Source organism: Balaenoptera ricei, chromosome 17 (genome assembly GCF_028023285.1).
Source record: "Balaenoptera ricei isolate mBalRic1 chromosome 17, mBalRic1.hap2, whole genome shotgun sequence".
Taxonomy (NCBI): Eukaryota; Metazoa; Chordata; class Mammalia; order Artiodactyla; family Balaenopteridae; genus Balaenoptera; species Balaenoptera ricei.
The window spans coordinates 18,945,780-18,959,070 of NC_082655.1; the positions used below are offsets into that span (position 1 = coordinate 18,945,780).

At 39.0% G+C, this 13,291-nt stretch overlaps 1 protein-coding gene across 6 annotated transcripts in view; it reads right to left on the minus strand.

The window, feature by feature from the left end:
• The window catches only part of COL14A1 (collagen type XIV alpha 1 chain), a 264,099-nt gene that overhangs the window by 43,540 nt on the left and 207,268 nt on the right, over positions 1-13,291 (minus strand). For all 6 annotated transcript variants that reach the window (XM_059901421.1, XM_059901422.1, XM_059901423.1 and 3 more), the window contains 3 exons: positions 13,050-13,145; positions 11,819-11,872; positions 11,396-11,449 (listed from right to left, as the gene is read on the minus strand). In XM_059901421.1, coding sequence (XP_059757404.1) covers positions 11,396-11,449; positions 11,819-11,872; positions 13,050-13,145 — 204 coding nt within the window. The remainder of the gene's footprint in view (positions 1-11,395; positions 11,450-11,818; positions 11,873-13,049; positions 13,146-13,291) is intronic.

Genomic DNA, 13,291 nt, shown 5'->3' on the forward strand with positions numbered 1-13,291 from the left:
ATTTTTATGTGAATGTTAAAAAAAAATAGAACAGCTGGAGTGACTTACTCTCAAAAGGTTGTAGTTCTTAATTGTGGGTGCTGGTCTTTCCAATGCAATTAAAAACATGAGAGAGGATATTCAATCTGAATTTTATAATAAGTTTATAAAATTTTGTTCAGACATTACTTTCTACTACATGGAGAAATGGACTTTTCATCTTGGGATTTGTCCCCTACTAGAATAACACATTCTCATCTCAAGTCAACTAAAACCAACATCTCCTGGCTTCCTTGCTGCCTCTCCCAATTCCTTTTCTGAAATTTGTGCCACTTTTCCAGTGAACTGTCTTTTCCATTTATCTGGCTCATGAAAATCCTTCTCCTTAGGGGTCCCCATCCACATTCACATTATGTCTCCTTATGTCAAGGTATCAAATAAAAGAGAGTCAGGATGAGGCTGGATGAAAGGAAATGGTGTGAGTTGGGAGAAAAGGTACGAAATGAAAGGTGGCATGAAGAGGGGGTAGGATAGGTGTGTAGGAAAAGCAGTGGTCAGCAAGCCCCTTTCATCATGCTCTCAAGCTCGAATACTAGCAGGTCTTAAAACCAGCTAAGGCAGAGGATTCTACAACCCACCAATCTTAATGGTTTTCCTTTTCTGCCTGGGCACATTATGAGGAACATAATGCTGGAACATTACTGTTCCAGCAATTCTGTTAGAGCCATAGGGCTGAGTTCTGGACCGTGGAAAGGGGCCAATTCCAGTTCTGGTTCATAAAAATTTCCTATGGGTAATCCTCCACTTTCTTTTCCCCTTCTTTAACAACTTTAGGGCCCACATGTTGAAGATCAAAGTGTCCCAAGACGGAAGGACCTTGAGTCCCTAAGTGACTGCATGGATCAGAGACTATCTCCACCCCACGGCCCCACTCCTCTACCTATTCTGTCGACAGCACTGGCTGTGACCAAACAATAGACTTTATTTTATTTCATTTAATTTATTTTTTTTTAATTGCTTGAAACCACTGAGATTTTAGGGTCTTTGTTATAACAGTTATCCTATACTAATATAAAAGCTAGTGGTTTTTTTTCTCTACTATTTCTATTCATTCACTTTAGTTATTCATTCAAAAATATTAAGTCAGAAAGCTTCAGTGATAGGCCCTGATACAGATTAAATTACACACACACACACACACACACACACATACATACATACATACACACACACATCCTTCTTTGGATCTGCTAGCTAAACAACAAAAATTAATACTGACATAGGTTGAAAGAAATTATTTTACATGGAGTTTAAATATAGCATATCCAGGAAGAGGGTGTAAAAAAATCAGAATATGTAAAAGAAAAACAGAACCTTAGAACTCCTCCAGCCCAACTCCCTCATATGATCAGTGAGAAAACTTAGGAGACCTTACCATTAAAACAAATTTTTTTAAATCTACTATTATTTTCTAGATGAAGTTCACATAAGAAAAAAAGGGCCTCTGAGCACATAGTCAATAATTTAAGAAGACATTTTTCAAAGGACATCATTTGCTTCCTGCCTTAAAACTTCCAGCACTGGAGGGGAAGCAAACACACACTCGTGTGTAAGGCCACACATGACACACAGCCAACACCATGGCCCAGCAGTCAAAAGTGTAGCATTGGTGCAGGAAGCCCTCCCTGACTCTTTTCCAGGCTGTGTCCGGAGAGAAAAAAAAATCTCAAAAACAAGCAAGGGCAATTTTATTCATAGAGGGAGGCAAGCCATGTCATATTTTCTGAAAAGAAAACTGCATTATTCCAAGGAAGACCTGCAGGAAATAATACATTGACTCCTCTCTCCCAATCATGTTTACAAAGCAATGATCTGAAGGAGTTTACAAAGCAATGATCTGTCAGTGCTCTCCTTCATCGTGGCACTGGAAGGATGCTCTTGAGAACAGTTTTGAATTCACTTGATTTACAGACACCACATGCGTATCATCTGGAAGGGAAGAGGATGAAATGTCGTTCTTATATAGGAGCTAAATTTGGCCAAGAGGCTATTGCTTCTGTGTGTTCAAATCAAAAGAGACTACATGTTTGTTCACTCTGTGTTCTTCTACCAAAAGCACATCCTCAGAAGCTGAGATTTCTTTTTTTTTGAGGGCAGAAATCATGTCTTATTCACCGTTCCATTCCTAATACCTCCCTAGCACATGGTTGGCACAAAATAGGTACTAATAAAAAGTTAAATTTGAATAAAATTGAGGCACCTGGAAGAAGTGCTCTGGTTATCATGTTGAATAAATATGAATTGCAAGTATAATTAGTCCGGAAAAGCATAGTGTGGGCTGAGGGGGTAGGGGGATGCCAATCTTATCCGTCTTTGCTCTTGAACCCTCCACAAGCCTGGAGGAAAGGGATCGGGAGTTATCTAGCTCAGAAGCTGAAATTTCATTTCAGTGACTATCTGAGGGGTGGTTTCCTAGAAGCAGACTGGGTTGTTGTGCCTTTGATTTATAGAGGGAGTGTTTTTGCGAGAAAGCTTTTAGGTATGAAGGAGGAGAGGGCAGGCAAAGAGGTTAGGTTAGAATTGGATTTAGCTAAGACTGGCTTCAGTCTGACCCCATGGGGAGCTCTGGAGTGTGAGTTACACCTCAGAGTTGACCTACCGCAAGGTTTTATATACCCACATCAGTTAGTCATTGACTGGAGCCAAGGTGGCAGTTCCAAGGGTAGTTCTCTGTAGAAGAGGTAACTGTGAGTTGCTAGCAGTCAAACCCACAGCAGCCGGGGGATGGAGTACACCTGCCAGGTAAAGGGGCTCTGACCGGGGCACCAGTAACATCCATTCCAGTGCATTTTACTCTAGCTCTTTCGTTCATGGAATGTCGTGAACGACTGCACATTTTTACATACAATAGTTCAAGAATAAAGGCGTTCTTAAGGGTACTGTGAGTTTCCTGTTTCCCTCATTCCAAGTTAAAATTTACTTGCAAGTCACATAGCACAGGGAGATCAGCTCGGTGCTTTGTGACCACCTAGAGGGGTGGGATGGGGAGGGTGGGAGGGAGGGAGACGCAAGAGGGAAGAGATATGGGAACATATGTATATGTATAACTGATTCACTTTGTTATAAAGCAGAAACTAACACACCATTGTAAAGCAATTATACTTCAATAAAGATGTTTAAAAAACAAATTTACTTGCTATACCTGCTTATAATTAAAAGGATGTTAGGCTCAATATTATTTTAGAAACATAATCAAAGCCCCTTTTTCCCCCAAATCTCTTCCTAACCCTAAAAAAGTTCACAATTTCATCACATAGTTTTATTTTATAACTTTTGAATCACGCTTGAAATTTATCTTTGAAAGATTTTTTTTTTACTTGTAAGCCTCACATCTGTCACATTACTGAAACATATTTGCAGAACTAGTATGTGCTGGGCATTTTGCTAGGTTTTGGGTAGACAATGATGAACAAGACAGTTTCTTTTCAAGGAGGTGACGGTTTTGAGAAAAGTCAACAATTGAAAGTAAATGACAATGAGCTACGACATGGACTAGGAGATTCCATGGGAACGTGCAGGAAGGGCACCTAATCCAGGTGTGGGGTTTCACAGGAGAGGTGGATTTTAAGTCAAGGGATCCGGGATGGTTGGGACACTGCATCACTCTCCCTGCTCAGGGACCACTGTAGCATCCACAGTACAGCCCAGCCTCACATGCCAGTCAGCTCTTTAGGCAGGGTTCTGGTCCCTTTCCTCACCTCTTCTCTCAGGGTGAGGAGCAAAGGCAGCAGCTTTTTATATCAAAGCAATCAACTTGGTGAAAAGAAAAACCGTGTAAAATGTCTGCATTGTACATGGCAAAATAATCGGCAAATTCTAGCTTTGTGATTCAGCTTCACTTTAATCAAAGCCCGCTGAATGGTTTTCAGCTAGAAATGGGTTTGTACTTCCCCAGACATTTCTAGACCTATAAATTATCCATTTCAAGATCTATAAATTATCCATTTCAAGATCTATAAATTATCCATTTCATAGCAGGAAGCCAATCTCAGTACATGTGTGTTTGTGGATTAAGCACCCTCATAAAAAACAGAAAACTTTAATTAAGCAATGAAGAATGAATATTAGGGGATAAAAGATTAAACAATAAGCATAATGTGAGAATTCACTTAAACCGACACGTTTATTTTTTAAAGCGCATAAAATCAGCCACTTACAAACAGGGGTGTTTTATAACACGAGTAGCTCCAATCATTTTTCCTTTTTGAGATTCCCACCTCAAAATATTAATATGCACCAACAACCCACATTAAAAATAATTTTTGCTATAAAAACTTGAAAGGCTTTTTATCATTTTTTTTGAAAACATTTGGCTCTGAGCAACTTATTAAGTTATGGTTGGCTATGTTTATCAGCAAAAGGAAATCTATCCAAAATGTGTTTTCAAAAATCACTGATGTTTGAATAAATACTAAATTTAACCATGGTTGAAGTTAGCAAAGTGTAATGTTTTACAGACATTTAACTAATTTATTAATTTTCATTTTTTCAGTTTTCTTTTCCATACACTAGAGCAAACACATATGCTTTTTTCAGGTGGCAAGCACTTTTTGTAGGCTCTTAAAAAGTTTGTAGTTTCAAGGTACTGTGTCTATGGCATCTAAAGGATGAAACAGATGTGCCCACAAAGTGTGTTGTAACTAAAGTCAGAAGCTAGAATATTTATGCTTATGTAGCTAACAGAAATAGCACTCAGAGCCAGTGACTCAGTTATGATATTCACCATCCACGCCTTCTTTGAAGCCTGCAAGGGTGGACCACGGACACGAACCATAATTGGCAGTAACACAGCCAATTGTTAAGGTCCTTTGATGGACACCACACTCTCAGGTAGAGTGGGGTCTGTAAGCAGCTGGCATCTGATGAGTTTGTTGAAATGGAACAAACTCAAGCAATGAGGACTAAAGACACACTTGAAGAAACTCCATCTGCACAATTTCAACCCTGAGAGCAACGGCAAGAGACCAGCGTGGCAGTCAGCCATAGGAAATAAGGCTTTACTTGCAACTAAGGATTAAGACCAACCACCAGATTAAGAGGCCAAGGGGTAAAAAGCCACAGACTCTGTAAACACTGGCCCAGGTTAGAGATCCAAGATCAATCCTGAGTGTGATACTATGTTGAGTCACACTGGGGAATTTTCAGTTTCTCACACACACACACACACACACACACACACACACACACAGCATGTATGTGTGTATATATATGTTTATATAAACATATACATATATTTTATATATGTACACAATACACTATTTTTTAAATGTACAAATATATATATTACATACATAAGTTAAATGTATATATAGAAATATAAACATGTGTATAGTTTTAGTAACCTGCAATGGTGACTTCAGTGAATTACAACGACAGCAATATTCTACCCAAGAAACTACTTTGACATACAAAGGGCTTAACATAATATACTATTCAGTGATGCTAAAACCTAGCTGATTATTAGAATCATTAAGCTTTTTTAAAACTATACATGCCTAAGTCATACCCAAGACCTTTTGTATCTGAATCTCTGAGGCCGAAGCTCAGGAATCTGCATATTTAAAAAACAAAACGAAACACAAAACAACAATTTGGTCGTTTAAGTTGTGGAACTGCTGGTTTACAAATATAAAAATGCCTCGCCTGACCGCAAGGGACAGCGTTAGAACCAGAGCGCAAGACAGATAGCATTTGTACCCTATGCCCCAACAGAAGCATCTTTAAAGCCAGTAATAACATGATACTAATTCTCTAAGTAACAGTTCTCTCCTCGGATGGGCCACTATCCAAGGAAAAGTGAAAAGTAATCACAGAAACATATTCTTATGTGTGAACAATCAATTACTACTTCATCAAGAAAGTAACCCAAACTGGGTTCCTTCTGCCCAAAAAAATGCTGGGTGAGATATCTTCAGTGACTTAGTCCTTCTTATTCATATTTTTACTGGAAGAGTTGCCCATATTAACAAAATCCCACTTTACCCTTTAACATGGTTTTGTGGAAGGAAAGAGCGCAGTGTTGGAGCCTGAGAGTGGATTATAATTCTGGCTGCAGTGCTTGCTTGCTGTGTGGCATTGTTTGAGTTACTTCAACTTTCTGAGCTTCAGATTCTTTGTCTATATAATGGGGTAATAGTCCCTAGCATTCCTGATTATTCTGAGGATTGGAGAATACATAACATTTGTAAAGCACTGCACTTAGTCAAGAATCAATGACAGTGGCCGCTGCTCTTTTTATTAAAATAATCTGCCAAGTCCCAATTGCATATACTGCCATCACTGTGGTTGACTGGGAGAATGTTTTCCTGGGATTTTATAAAAACCCGTTTAGATCCATGAAAAGGAAAAGCGTATCGTTCTCTCCACTAGCTTTGTGATGATTTTTACATTTCTTCTTCTGGAGGAAGGAAGATACTCAAGGGGATAATTATCATGAATATTAGTATTTAAGAAAACAGTCCTTAGACGAATCTCTCATCACAGCTTGACATTTATGATAGGAATTAAATCCAGATCGTTGACTCAAGTTCAACTCTTCAAGTATATTTTAAGTCCAACTTGCTTTGATGAAGTGGGACATTCATCCCAAGTATGGCCTTTGTTTACATCAAACCCACATAAAAAGGAAGCACGTCCTTTCAATGTGGACTCCAAGAAAATTAAACAACAAGCCACTTGCTTTTTCTTTAGACTTTTTTCATAGTTCATTAAAATCTTCTAAGGTCCCTTAATAATGTTGAGGACAGGCATTATAAAATATTGCACTGTCCTGACTCATTAGGTCTACATTGAAAATAGTGAATACTTGTATCAGCTAAAGTTGAAATTTTATATAGAAATTCTTTATATGAATTAATTCCCACAATAGCTCTATGGAGTCGAATATTATTTTTTCCACTTCTCAGATGAGGAAAGTGAGGCTTGGACTTTTTAAGTAACTGGCTCAGTGTCATATGGCTAGCGTTCAAACTGAGGTCTGGCTAACTGTCCAAGTCTCTGATATTTACCACTGGACCATCCTGCTTCTCATAACCACACAAGTTCAGCAGAATTCATATGTAGAACTTTTTTAAAAGTATTTCACCTTTTATAGATGAAAAAGGAAGGCTGTGGTTATGGCATGAAGACAGGAGAGGCAGGGAGCAGTAACTTGGAGGGAAGGAAGCATTCCAATTTCAGTTTACTTGGAATTTTAAAACTAACACCCTTGGTACAAAGGAGGAATTACTACCTTCCAGGTGCCATAACATATATATCTCCTGGTCATTTTTATTTCTTGTCTCTCTGACTTTTTATAAAATGATAGTAAGAATTGGAAAATAAAAATAATTTTTAAAGTTTCTATGTGGAATGCTTGACAGAAAGCTGGTGGTCTTGGATATGAGTGAGCCTCAGAACTAGAAAAGAGGTAGTTTTTCCTTTCTTTTTCAGTTCTTTCTTTCACTGCTTATACTTATCACCCATGTCTTGCCTGTTTTTCCTGGTTTCTCTAAGGACCACCTGGGTGTCTAGGGTGGGGGATGAGAGATCCACCCTACCTCAGAGGAACCCAAAGATCACAGGGTGGACCCTGGGGTCAGAGACACCAAGAAAAGAAGAGGAAGGAGGCAAAAAGGGAGATGGCAAGATTGACAGTGGAAAAGAAAGATAAGACAAAGATCCTGTTGGCTGGAATGACTCAGAATGAAAACTGATGCCTGAATACATTCCGCTGTTAAATCTGCACTTGTCCTGTTGCTTTATATGGTGTGGTCCTGCATTGTGCTCTACTGGCTTCCCAGCAAGAGGCTGAGACTGGTTCAATGAAGAAGTCCAACTTTTGCTGCACTTGCTTATGGCCTGAGGGCCAGGATTGCCTCTACAAGTCAAAGATTCCCCTTGGGAAAAGCCAGAAGAAGCTAGAAACATTAGAAAACATGTTTCCTGTTTAAAGAGGAGATGCTTAATCTTTCTTTTAGTCTCTGCTAAACTCTCCTTCCTTGTAGACTAAATGAATAAGTGACATTGGCACTGGCTCTGGGTAAGGGATGCTAAACTTTCCCTAAGCCAATAGTCAAGGTGATGGTTCTAGCTTTGGGCTATGAATTCTAAACAGTCATACTATAAGAAAAGACAAAGATTAAAAAGAAAGAATGACCAGTAAGAAATAGCTCCTCACGCCTACAGCACACCTCACTCACCTACTCTCTGCAACTCTCCAAGGAGCTAGAAGCACTGATTGGACATCACCATGCATATTTATCCCAGCTTCCTCCTTCTTTGCCTTGAGTGGTCTTTACTCACTCAAGATCAGAGGAAATGAGGCACAGTAATGGGAAGTGATTTCAGGGCTTGGAGTAAAGAAAAGACAAAATAACCTAGTCTTCCTGATTCCCCAGACAGTTTTCTGGAATTAGTTTCTCAGGCATTTCAGCAGTAAGTTTCATCATCCAGTGTGTTTGCTCTCAGTCTGTTCTATGCCATGGTTGTTACTGTCATTATTATTACTTATTATTTATTATGATTATTACTACTACTATCATTATTTCCTTTCTGAATGCAACTTTGCCTTTTAGGATAGCCTAAGGCAGAGCAGGAATAATCTTAAGTGTTTGTCCTTAGCTCTCTTTCAGCAACACCCCTCTCCCACAGCCTAACCAGAAAGAAGGAGCTCCATGTCTGAGATCTGTTCCTACCACTATGAAAGTTGGTCCTGGACCTCCAACTGTACAATCCTGCTAAGTAACTATCTAATTGTTTTAGACCCTTTACTTTCATTAAGACCCCAGATACTTGACTAAACAGATCAGAGCCTCCTAAATAACTCTGTTTTCACCCATCTTTCCTCCCAGCTAGACTGTCTCCGATGAAGACCCATTGGTTTTCCTGGCCCCAGGGAAGAGTCATGGTCTTGATTCCACTTCCTCCTTCTATTTCTTCCCAGTAGATGATGTACAAATTGCCTCCTTTAGTTATTGAAAGTCTCTCCTGTTCTGGATCTTTTCCTTCTGGAGGTAGTAATGAACAACTCTCTCTAGGCTGAGCATAGAACATGGCACATAGTATGTACTCAATTAAGATATGTGCTCAACTAATATCTTATTAAGTAAGATGTTAAGATATTGAAAAAATATTGGGTTGGCCAAAAAGTTCGTTCCCGAACAAAATTTTGGCCAACCCAATATATAAGTGGTCCCTTCCTCAAGCAGGGCAGTCCCTTCCTCACGCTACACAATTCTAGGAGGAACCACTATATTTTATTCTGTGTTAATGGCACCCCCTCAAGTTGTACTCTGGAATAGTATTGCCCTCAAATATCTTTTCTAAAGCAATTGTCACAGGATTTGCACAATCTTTTTTTAACATGGCCCTATAAAGAAAAAGTACTCTCTGGAAACCAGTTTTAAAAAGCAATTCCATTCCCATCCAAGAATTTTTCAAAATAGGAATTAGAGACACTTGAAAGTTTTACCTCCAGATTGAGCGAGAGAGGGAAATAAAATCCATGTACAGATATATTAACGCTTTATTACACTCTAAGACTTTTTATCCTATAGAATAAAACATGTTTGGAAGAATGGCAAAATATTTATAAAAAGTCTGTGTTGGTATATTGGTTTTAAAAGAATTCCAAACCCAAATGATCTAGACACTAATCCAATATGTTTGATTTGGGAGTTCTTTGCCAAGACTAGCCTCTACGCATGGATAAATCAAGTAAATTCACTGAACCAAATCTTTAGAATTGCTGTTTTCAGAGCTTCAGGAATCATGAAGGAATCTAGGTGTGTAACCACACAGGATTTTAGCCTAAGCCCTTTGCCAAAACACATAAATACTTTTAGACACTCCTTCCACATGTACAAGAAACCTACATAAATCTAACTTTCAGAGAATGCCTCTTTTAGATACCTTCACCTGGACATGCTTTACAGACTAATTCCATTTGATAGATAGAGACTAAACTGAGATTTTAAGCAAACGAAAGTTTGATGTGAAACCAAAAAAAAAAAAACCCAACATGGAAGGAATTTAAATTCACACACCTACACTCCTATAGAAAAAATGATTTCCTTATTCTTGAGCAGTATAGCTAAAGGCAGCCTTGTTTGAGTAGAGAAGTGTGTCTTCCAGCCAATCGTTTGCTAACCTAGTGGGTTAGTTGTCCCCGGAAATACCAGGGAATGTCACCAAATGTGTGTCCTTTACTGGACTGGATCTAAGTGGTGGCCACTATATATAATTCAGTCTTGAGAGAAACTGTGCAGCTGTCCACATGTCTACATCGGTGTCCTTTTAAGGAAGACCAGCCTCTCTCCCTTGCTGAACATGTAATGACTTCCTATTGCCTTCCTGTTAAAGCTCAAAATCCTTGGTCTGAAAAAAGAATAGATGGTGTAAGTGAGTTTGTTTTTACCACTTCAGTTTCATCTCTTGACAATCTCTCCACACCTGTGTGTACATATGTGTACACTGATGCACGTACACACACACACACACACACACACACACTGCAGTCTAATCTCCAGCCACACGGAACTAGGTTCAGAAATGGAAATGTCCCACCTTCTCTTCAACTCCACTCCTTTATATGCCATATATGTTGTTCTCTCTACTTGCAATAGCTTTCCTTTCCTCATGTATCTGGCTAATTTCTATCTCTCAGTTGAAATCCAGTCTGTATTGTGCCCCCTCTGGAAAGCTTTCCCTCACCCTCCAAGTCTGGCTTAGTTATCTATTCTTTGTGCTCCCACAGGGCTCTGTCAATACTCCCATTATAGCATATGTTTCTTATTTGGTTCTATTTCCCCCCAAAAGCTATAAACTCTTTGAGGACAAGAACCTCAAACCTGGCTCAGTGAAGACATGTTGACTAAACAAACTCTAGTTGTTAACTCAGCCCTCAACCATCCTTATACTTTCTTTTATTGCTGTTCACTTGAACAGGTTCCAGGAATTGATAATTGATGCATATTAAATAAATGGAGAATGATACAGGTAGTCATAATAATTAAATTCCAATTCATATGATTCTTGATTTCCTTTAGGTTTGCTCCTTGAGAATTTGAAACAACTGGAAAATCTGTTAGACCAATGCACACTATTCAGTGCAAACTATATTCAGGTTATGGGAACATTCAGAAAGAGGTGTGGTTAATTTGGGAAGGTTTGGTGACAGTTTCTAGGTTTTGAGGAAAGTTATAGACATGGAAGAATATCAGTTAAGGGAAACAGATGCAGGATCGGTAGAATGCAGATAGATGGGAGGACCAAAAAAAACACCTGGTTTGCCTTCCTTGCATAGAACTTGCCAACAGCAAGAGTGACTTGGTGAGAAATCTACTGTACTAACGAGCAATCTTGGGCAAGTCCTTACCCTTTGGCCTGGTGAGCCATCACGTCCTGGTGAACCAACACCTCCTGGGATGCCCTAGATAGAGCAAGGACAGGAAAATGGCAGAGTTATCGAAACCAATTACCCTCTCACCCAGCTTCCCCGAAATAAATCAAGGCCTCCAAACAAACCTGATAGCATAAAGGTGAGGCCTTCCTGACTGAGAATTCAGGACCCAGAAGTTATTCACCAGAAAGGAAAGAAATGTCCCCCACCAGGGCTCACCCAGGGGAGTATCAGTAGGACCGTAAGAGGGGGCTGAAGTAAATGAATACACGCGAATGGTCCTCAGTGTAGAAACCACTCATTGCCAAGATCACAACTGACTTCAGAAGCTACAGTCTTCTTTCTTCTTGGCAAAGCTCTAGAGCTGAGAGCAACGGAATAAAAAAATAAAAATAATACCTGTGGGCCAGGAAGTCCAGTCCCTCCTTTCTCTCCTTTTTCGCCTGGCATTCCCTGAACAACCAGAAGGACATGGGGTTAAGTTCACATAGGTAAATAGGTAAATTCTCAGTCTTTTCTTTTTCTCCACTGACTCTTTTAACATTTCCAACATTAAATTGCTTTCACACTAACATCCAAATACAGCGTATTTCACTTTTCACATAAGCTACACCACCTAGGTAAGCATGCCTATGGACCAGAACGTTTATATAGCAGAATAGTTTAAACACAGTGTATACAGTCTGATATGGCTAAGCTCATACTGTAAATATGTGAGGGGAGTCGAACATTTCAGTATGATTTATAGTTTAGGTTTTAAAGCTTATATCTCTATATATTTTTGTTTTGTTTTGGCTAGAAATTTGTAAGAATGGAAAAGCAAACACAGTACCTGATAAGTAGCAAGACCTCAACAAATAGTTAGTAGTAGTAATAGTGGTAGTAATTATACAAACTGGCATGTTAATGCTTTCTAAGATGTGAAAATAACTCTGGAAAAGAAGACTTCTTAGCTAGGGAGACACAATCATATGCACAGAAAGATTGCTAAAAATGTGCTTAAAAGCATCATGCTTCAAATACTAATGACAGAGATTGGTTTTTATTCCTTAAATTCAGATCCGTCTAGTAAGATCACTGAAAATCAGTGAGTGGGACTGAATTTGTTTTCATTGATACAAACAACTTATACAAAGAAATGTGGCTGTAGAGAGTATTCTGTTTATAATCTAACACTCCGAGCACCACACTTTGAGGCCTGTTGAGATAAAGATCATAATTAAATGGCTTTCATGAAGCTATTTCCACAGTTACTACAAATGCAAAATGAATAACTTAAATTTGTATAACATTTGTCACTTTCTAGATTTTATCACACCCCCTAAGGACTTAGTCAAACAAGAAAAAGGGCCATACATGTCAAGCCCTGCTTTCTTTTCTATAGACGAATTATCTGTGGCTATACCTATTCCCTAGGCACATATCTGTTTGTAAAAGACCCCCTTCACTGAACAAAAAATTGGCTAATGAATGAAGTCTCAATCATTACTTTCATTTCTCAGTTCTTATTTTTAGGGGTTGGAAGAGGCTGAGGATGATTATCAAGGCACAGAAGACAAAAGTTCATTCTATGTAACTCATGGAGAAGTGATAACAATAAAACCTATCTGAATGTTTACACACAACTCACAGGCATTCCTTGAATGGATAGACCACTTGGTCCTTGGGGTCCAGGAGGACCCTGAGGTCCTGGAGGGCCTGTTTCACCCCGAGGGCCATCTGGTCCCTGGAAGGCAAGAAGTCATCCCAAAGGTAAGTTAAACCCTCTGGTACCCAGAAATATCTGCTACCCAGATATTTCTACTTACGGCTTTATAATTTATTTCATTAACTAATTTTTCCTAAGACACAAATCACTCATAGGATAACAAG